The 8,947-nt window shown below is 37.1% G+C and overlaps 1 protein-coding gene across 1 annotated transcript in view; it reads right to left on the reverse strand.

Moving 5' to 3' along the window:
• Positions 1-1,229: 1,229 nt before the first annotated feature.
• Positions 1,230-8,947, reverse strand: part of LOC105826394 (claudin-12) — a 22,025-nt gene continuing 14,307 nt past the window's right edge. The window contains exons 2-3 of the mRNA XM_012664372.1: positions 8,611-8,702; positions 1,230-2,584 (exon numbers count right to left, since the gene is read on the reverse strand). Of these exons, the coding sequence (XP_012519826.1) occupies positions 1,821-2,555 (735 nt within the window). The 5' untranslated portion in view covers positions 2,556-2,584; positions 8,611-8,702 and the 3' untranslated portion in view covers positions 1,230-1,820. The remainder of the gene's footprint in view (positions 2,585-8,610; positions 8,703-8,947) is intronic.

Raw genomic sequence — 8,947 nt, forward strand, 5'->3', positions numbered from 1 at the left:
TGGGAGACAGAATGAGACCCTGTGTCATACAAAAAAAAAAAAAAAAGAACTGAAAGGAATCAGAAGCCAAAACTGAAAACCCATAGTCTCGTATACTTCCTACTGATGGCATTTAAAAATTATACAACTGGATTTGCTATATACATCTACTAGTATTGGAATTAGGGGGAAAAAAAGGTACCAACTATATCATCTACACAAATACCAGAATCATTCTCAGGTTTGCAAAAAGGCATAATAATCTGTTTACCATACAACTAGCTGTTTGTAAAATCTGTAATGGTTAATAAAATAAAATCCTTAGGAACATAGTGCTAAGCAAATTACACTAATTAAATAAGCAGCTCAAATTCATATGGCTAATGACCAATATCCCTGAATTTCTAAGTGTTCATCTCAGTTTTAACATGGTTTTATCCAATTGTTACCTCACCAGAAGAGAGATTTCAAAAACTCCTCCCTCCTTAATACATCATAATACTTTCAGAGGTGGAAAGGAAACAATTTCTCATGAATTGGTAAAAGTGTTATTACAACATCTGTGCTAAGATAGGTGCCCTAAGGATCCAAGGATTGAAGTAAATGAATTGCTAGGTCCAGGATATTGGTGTTGTACAATTATTGTATCTGCCAGGAATTCATGTCTCTGGATAAATATATTCCTGGATCAATGATTGAAAAGTTAAGGCCAGCTTCCAGTGAAGTCAGACTGTTCCCTGACTGTCAAGTAACAGTCTGATCTTCTCTATTAAAATGTCTTAGTGGATGGGACCAGGTCTAATACTTTTCAAGTATCCTCTGTAGCACCTACTAAAGCGTTGGGCACAGGTACATACTCCAGGAAATAACAGTGATACGAGCAGGAAATGAATCAAGTGTGAATGTGGTCACGGTAAAGCCACACCTTACTGCACCCATCACTCAAAAGGTAGTCAACAGAGTCAATCTCTGATGCTGTCACTGAAGAACAGACTCTTGTCCCCTACGCTTATGTCTGAAAGAGAACAAACCATTATGGCCCTTTTATTTCCTTCTCTTAGTCACTAAGAGATTGTGTATGGACATAAGTACAGCTTGGTGAATGATGCCTGGGAACTGATTTCTGCCTCAAGGAAACATGAGCCTGTCATATGGCACATTTTAACTCCAATAATATAATTCATGGAATCATTAACTTTAAAAGTTGTGTTAAATCTTATCCATAAGTAGCAGATATTTAGAATGTTATTCTGACATCATTTAAAATGCATTTTATTTCTAAGCACTTGCATGAGGTAGAAGGAACTCACAAAAGAAAGTAATCTTCAACCTACTGACGCCTATTCATACAATTAGCCCCAAGAGAAAAGTTAGTCTTAAACTGGTAGATTATTGACTACTGTTAAAATATCACCCCCTTATCTGAAAGAAATTTCTTATATTTAAAATTGCCTTTTTTCCAGTCTAAGGTGTTATAGAAAAAGGACAATACACACTCCAAAATATTTATAGATTGTATACAACAGCTTCTCTGAGCCATCTTTCTTTAACATGTTGCTCTAAATCACCTCAATCGTGACAGAGGTCCTTTCTACTTAAAGAATTGATCACATATCGACATGAAGGCTAAAAATCCTTCCAGTAAAAGATAAAAGGATTGATTCACATGTAAAATAACGTACTTCTCATAAAAACCAGCAGCACTTCATTCTATCGCGACATAAAAATTTGGCTTCACTGACTGGTCAGAAACAAAGGAAAATGTACATAGGGCCAAAGAGCTCCTTGCACAAGAGGAATGTGAGGCTACAAGTTTTCTCTAACAATTAACTATTTCCCCATTAGGTGGCGTGTGAAACTACTGGAATGTCAATTTCAATGGCAGAGAGGCGGGAGCGTGCTGAATAGGGCTGCGAGTAAGTATGCATACTGGGAGGATGGGAGTACAGTGGTTGCCAGAAAGGAGAAGGCAAAGATTTGCATGCACAATACCAAATAAACAGTAGAACGGAAGTCATAAACAGGCCCCCAGCACTGGCAATAGTGACATACACTGCATAGTCAAATGCAAAGACTGGCTCGAACTTCTTGTTCAGATGGATGTTATAAAAGAAGACCCAGATAGATGGGGAGAGGCTCACGGTACCTGCCAGGAAAAACAGCAGACCGGCCACCAAGTGGCAACCTGCACTATTGACCAGACACTTGGCCAGTTTGATGTTGGGGACCGAAGACCTGAAGGCAGTGTTGCACATTCCAATCAGGCAAAGCAGCAGGGCACCCATTGCAATCAGGATGCTGAGGGGCAGGGCAAACTGGAGGACACGTAAGTCCAGCTGGTCAACTGATGAGTACCAAGTAGTGTCGTACATCAGGCAGTCACTGCTCCCGTCATACCGAGCACATTTTACCCAAAGGCCTGTGTAAACAGTGAGGTTCTTCTCGTTTCTGTTGAACGTGATCAATCGTAATTTTCTCCAGTTGGGAAGCAGAGTCCCTGCAAAGAGGCCTGCTACCGAGGCGATTCCACAAAGGAAGGACAGGACTGTGGCTGCGTGGACATCCCGACAGCCCATGGCAGGCAGGCTTGTGCAGTACTGTCAGACTAAGGGGTGACACACAAGAGGACAAATCATGAGGGGCAATAGAACAAAGCAGGAAAGGTGGTTCCAACTGGCAACACATCTAGTGATGAAATGTCAATGCAAAGAGGAAAACTCTAGTTTCCTCTCTCTGTATAATATAAATGTATACAAATGCACCTGTGTGTGACCTCACAGCACAGGTACACACACGTTTGGCTATTACTGACTAGATCATGGAGCAACTAAAATCTTTAGCCATCAGTATTTTTTTCATAGTTAATTAGAGGAACAACCAAAATAATGTCAAATTCTCTTAACATCACACCTTAAATTCTCTTGGTTGTCAATAATCATTCTTTTTTTTAAACTTAATTTCTTTTTTTCTTTATATAGAGACGGGGTCTCGCTCTTGCTCAGGCTGGTCTCGAACTCCTGAGCTCAAATGATCCACCCACCTTGGCCTCCCAGAGTGCTAAGATTACAGGCATGAGCCACTGCACCCGGCCGATAATCATTCTTTCAACACATGTATATCAAGAACTTTTTAAGTGCCAGACACTCATATACAGCAAAGGCCAGAGTACTCATCAACAAACACCACAAATTCAGCCTCAAATGTTCATGCAACAGAGGTGAAGGCAGCTCACAAAAGGCTAAGGTGTGGGCAAGTAAGCACTGCAGGACAGCAGTGGTTGAGGGCTGACTCAGAGGCAGACTGCATGGACTCTAATCCCTGTCTCCTTACTTACTAGCCAAGTGACCTTGGGCCAACTACAGAACTTCCCTGTGCCTCATTTTCCTCATCTGTAAAATGGAAAAAACAAGTGCCTAATATAATATCAAGTGCTTAAAACACATGTGGAATACTGTAAGTGCTATGCCAAGTGTTAACTGCTTCTTAGAACTCAGTGACCAACTCGATGCTTGGCACACCAGAGCAGTTCAAAGAACATTTGTTGAATGAATGTTAAATAAGAAAAAGCCAACTGATCTCATTCTTATGTACTAGGCACAGTGGGAAATTACAAAAAGTAAATGGATTCATCTCCAATGAGATAGTCAAATGAAAAGATGAGAATAAAGGTGACTGAAATTATTCCATTCAACTACTTCCTGGCTGATTCAAGATGACCAAGTGCTTTTCAGGGAAATCTACTGCGCTTGTTGCTTATTACACTATTAACTGTTCATATAAGATGAATGCAAAGATTTTTGAAGTAACTTATCTCTATTAATGCTATTATAAGAAAAACTATAGCCAGGACTTTCTCTCATCTCAAATTAAAAGGCTACCTTCTTCTTCTATATATGACAAACTATAAAGACCAGTATCTTATTCAGCTTTAACTTCTTCAAGGGTTTGAAACTCACTCTCAAAACACCATTCAAATGTATTTTCTCTCTCTTCTATAATGCCCCCTAAGAGGCAATAGAGCAGACTACTTTAATGAGGTAGCATATTTACTTTTTTTGGTCAGAGCATGATAAAGGGGCAAAGTTGAGAATAATTTTTATTTCTGGATTCAGTATAGTGGTGTTTAGAGAATCCATCATCCTTTCTAGAACCAAATATTTGCTCTTATGGTGCAGTAGAATTCTCAGGAGTTCTGTATGAGAAAGACAACTATGAACAAAATGCTAGGAAACTGGCTTAGGATGTGATTCTCATTATGTATTCTTGTGGGAGGGTAAAATGCTTTTTAGAAAACAATGTTATTTGTACATTTAATCAAATTATATAATCTAGGAGCAATTTTACTGGCAAAAAAAATGCCTGTGTATATATACATATATATATACACATTCATACACACAGTATATGTAAGTGTACAATATAAAATCAGAGTTTCAGCACTTGAGGACTTTTTATAAAAAGTCCTCAAGTTAAACATGGTTAGTTCTGTAAGTTTTTCCATTAATATTAGTTTACCACTTGTTTATTATGTTGCCTTTTGTCAGTATTATCAGAAGTAGCAATTGTTTAGGAAAATTTTATGGGTGAAAAGGCTTAAAGAAATTATAGTCTTACTTTATTTTTTTCATGCAATTTGGGAAAAAACTGTCTGTTTAATTTTAACAACTGAACACCTTGGTCCAGACATGGGAACTCTAGTGCAGATTTGAGAATGTTTACATAGGAAAGGGCTACTAAGGATGCCAAGCTCCAGAACTCAGCTCCCTGTTGGTTTGTGCCCATTCACTTGTCTCCCCATACACTGCCAGCAATTTGCATAGTGCCTGGTACACAAGTTGTTTTAAGATTATTTAAATAAATGAGTAGTGTGCCCTGTACAAAGACACAGTAACTCACAAAGGTGGACCATTGGTAATGGAGAACTAGACGAGGAAATAGCTATTACTAAGCAATCATTCATTCAACATGTATTTATGTTGTGCCAAGTGTCTAGCATATGCAAAACACTCTGTTAGGCCCTGGGAGGACATCGAGACCACTGAGATCTGGACCTTGCTCCCACTGTGTTTACAATCAGACTTATGGAAAGAACAGGTTGTTTTGTGAAAACTAAAAAGGCTGATGGTGAAGCAAATGTATAACTACATATAAAGTGATTATTGTTTGGTGTTAAACAAAGTGAATAGGGTACCTCTTCATAAAAATTTATCATCCGGAGTTAGAGAAAGACTGAGCAATGAAGGAGAATAAGGATTTGATTAAAATTGTTAAGACTTAAGAAAAAGGTTCTCTCTGTTTCTTTCAAAGCTTCAGAACTCCAGATAACTCAAAGTCCTAACCCAATCACAATTCCTTCTTGCCCTCAGAGGTAGGTTGGAATTTCAATGTAATTGAGATTTCTCCAATCAAAGCTGCCCTGTACCACTGATCCCTACAATGCAAATGGAATGAGAAACAAAGATAAGGATGTATAATTTCATTATTAATAAATTCTGTAATTCTTTGTCTACAGACTGTCAAATGACATTAATGAACAGAGGTGGGTCAATATTTATTTCAGTATTAAGTACATTTAAGTAGATCCTGAATCAAATCAATACAAGTATTTTATCAATCCTCTAAACTTGCTTTTGATGAAGCATTCTTAGCTCAGATCTCAGGGACTGACTGAAAGTCCTATTTAGAATCAACAAAGATACCATGGCATTTTTTCAGAGGGGAAATACTATTAACCTCAATTCTTAAGCTAAATTTCAATCTTGGTGCTGGCATTAGCATTATGCCTAGCTCCTTATAACTTCCTTTGGCTGCTTTACTTTTTATGTCCTATTCTTAATTTCACATACCTATGATTTGATAAGTCACGTATCCCTTGAGAGTAATAAAGTAACATTTTACAGTATAGCTCAGGGAAGCAATATGTTTAATGTTTTAAAACTGAAAGATAATGCTGACTTTCAGATCAGAATTTGTTCATGCTTGAGGGTAAAAAGACTTCTACTCTTGTGTATGTCAATTACACTGAATCCAGAATAACTTTTTTCAAATGCAAATCTGATCTTGTCACTCCATTTCTTACCATTCAATTAACTTCCCATTTCCCACAGAATAAAGTTTCTAAATTTTCAAATATTCCCCATGGCTTACACTATCTGATTCCTGCCAAATTCTCAACCTCCTTATGTACCATTCTCTCACCTTACTACAATCTATGTAGCTGTACCACTTTTAACTTCCCAAATTTTCCACTTTCTAATTTGGTTAATACATTGACTGCCACACACACACAAAAACCAGAAACTTTTCCTTGGGGCCACAGTGTTTTATTACAAAAATAGAATACAAACTTTGAGAGTAATTTAAAGGTAAACATAAATAGAAAAATGAAATTTATTGAGTTCTATTCATTTAATCCACATTTTTAGAATCAAATTATCACTATTAATCGTAACAATAAGAACATCAGATTTTATATTTGCTTCACACAGCCCTGGGGTCAAAACTAGAGTGAGTTAAATCCAACTCTCATGACAGTCAATGTGTTAAGGGCTTTCCCTCATGCTGTTCTTTCTCCTAGAACTTTCCTAATCCCAATCTATTCTTTGCTTAGCTAACAATATCTAGTCATCTTTCTAGTTTCCAGGAAGGGTCTCCCTAAACCTTCCCTCTGCCCTTGGTTATATGCTCTGGTAGCACCTCTGGACTTTTTTTTTTTGGTAGCAGTGACCATTCTTATAATTCCTTGTTCAGTGTTTTTCTTTCCCATCAAACTGAGTTCCAAGACAAAGATCCCAGAATAGAGGGATCTTTGGATATATTCAATATGTCCAATACTGGCACATAAAAGGTACTCAATTATTTGTTGAATGAATGAACAAACAAATGGAGGATCTGATATGACTACAGTCAGGATACAGAGAGAAGGTTAAAAATTTAGTATCCATTCCATTAATTTGGGGCAATTCACACCATCCTGTGTTCTGAAGCATTCAGGTTCCTTCTAGACTGTGCCCCTGCTTTCCATTCCTTATTGGTCAAAAGTTCATTTTCTTCCCTCAGAAACTTGTGATCAGGAAAGATGAGGCCATTCCCAGGTACTTACATAAAGACTGTACTTCCAGAAATACGTGTCTAAGTTTGGCAATACTGGTTCACTTCAACAGTGGTTAGAAAGTCAATTATTCCTGTGTTGATTCTTCTGTTTTCAACTTACTAGGTATATTACGAATTCGATGTACTTCTCTTAGTTAAGAGTGATTAATATCAAATTAATATTTATCAAAGCTAAACAATTATACTTATATATACATTTTTAACAGAAATGGGGAAAAAATAAACATCTTTTTGACAGATGAAAGCCCCTAATTAGGGACTGTGGGAAATGTGTAAGGCTAAGAACACTTTAACAAATGTGACAAGCAGTCATGAACACTAGCTGGGTAACAGCTTTGAGCTGGGTCACATATACAGATGAGTAGGCTTGTTGTTTCCATCTGGAAGGCAGCTTGGTATTGTTGTCCAGGAGACCAAAGGTCCAAATACCAGTCATAACCTATCATTTACAAACTGGACAAGTCACATATATCCTCTGAACCTCAAATTTCTATAAAATGTCCCAAACAATAGTTGTGAGATCATAAATAGCAAAGCCCTTTTTAAACCAGAATACAGTGAGAAATTTAAGTTGTAATGATTATTAGTAGCCTTATTTACTTTCTTCAACTAGAAGCATGTTTTTCTTCTGGACTCTCAGCAAACAACCAAAGATGATTACAGCCATAAAACAAGAATGATAGAGCATTCTCTCAGGAGTATTTTCTGACCAAATCTAGATCCTGTTTCAAAACAACCATTTCATATTTTTCACTTGACTATCTGTTCCACAGCGATTTTCAGAGAAGGAGATGGATAAAATTTAGTACACGATTAAATGTTATCAAAGACATTTCAAATAAAAATATTTTAAAAATGATATATTTAATTTTGAACAGGGTTTGAAGAAGGCTGGAGCAGGAATAGTGGTTAAAAGCTTTAGGAATTCCTAGATCCGTTGCTATTTTTTCAGGGACAACTCTGAGGTACAGTCATAAAAGAACACGTGTCTAATAGCAGTTAATCTTTTTGTTTGTTTTTGTTTTTTGGTACAGCGTCTCACTCTGTCGCCCTGGGTACAGTACAGTAGTATCATCATAGTTCACTGCAACCTCAAATTCCTGGGCTCAAGCAATCCTTCTGCCTCAGCATCCTGACTAGCTAGGACTACAGGTGCATGCCACCACACCTAATTATTCTATTTTTGGTAGAGATGGGGTCTCACTCTTCCTCAGGCTAGTCTCAAACTCCTGACCTCAAGCGAACTTCCCTCCTCAGCCTCCCAGAGTCCTAGGATTACAGGCGTGAGCCACCACACCCAGCCTCAGCTGAATTAATTCTTGATGTTGTGTAACACTGGCAGTCCCTTCTCCCTATAATTTGGGTTTTCTTAGAAATTGTAAGTCATCAATCATTGCACTTGCAAGGAAGATCTTTCCTATATTTTCGTTTTGTGGAAGTAGAGAAAAAAGTATCATTATTGGCTGATACATGGTAATAGGAGGAAGGGAAATGAGATATAATCAAAGATGTACTTACCCTCTGAGGTACCTGATAGTTCTAAAATAGCTTTAATCAACTTAGAAGAAACATATACAGATATGAACATACAGTGTGGTGATGATCTGGGCCTAAAGAAATAGGAAAAAGGCTCCAAATTAATATAGTACTTCCCTAAAAATTCAATGTAAATTCACATGGAATTAGAATAATTAACAATCATTCAAAACCAATGAAATGTTATACCCAAAAAGGCAGTTTATTCTTAAATTCGTGATTTATATATAAGATACAGAAGAAAAAAATTAATTCTCATTTTGTGACTTGAGAAGATAGGAGAAACAAGAATAAAAATTACTTTGCTATCTTGGCAATA

Source organism: Propithecus coquereli, unplaced genomic scaffold, assembly GCF_000956105.1.
Source record: "Propithecus coquereli isolate 6110/MARCELLA unplaced genomic scaffold, Pcoq_1.0 Scaffold888, whole genome shotgun sequence".
Lineage (NCBI taxonomy): Eukaryota > Metazoa > Chordata > Mammalia > Primates > Indriidae > Propithecus > Propithecus coquereli.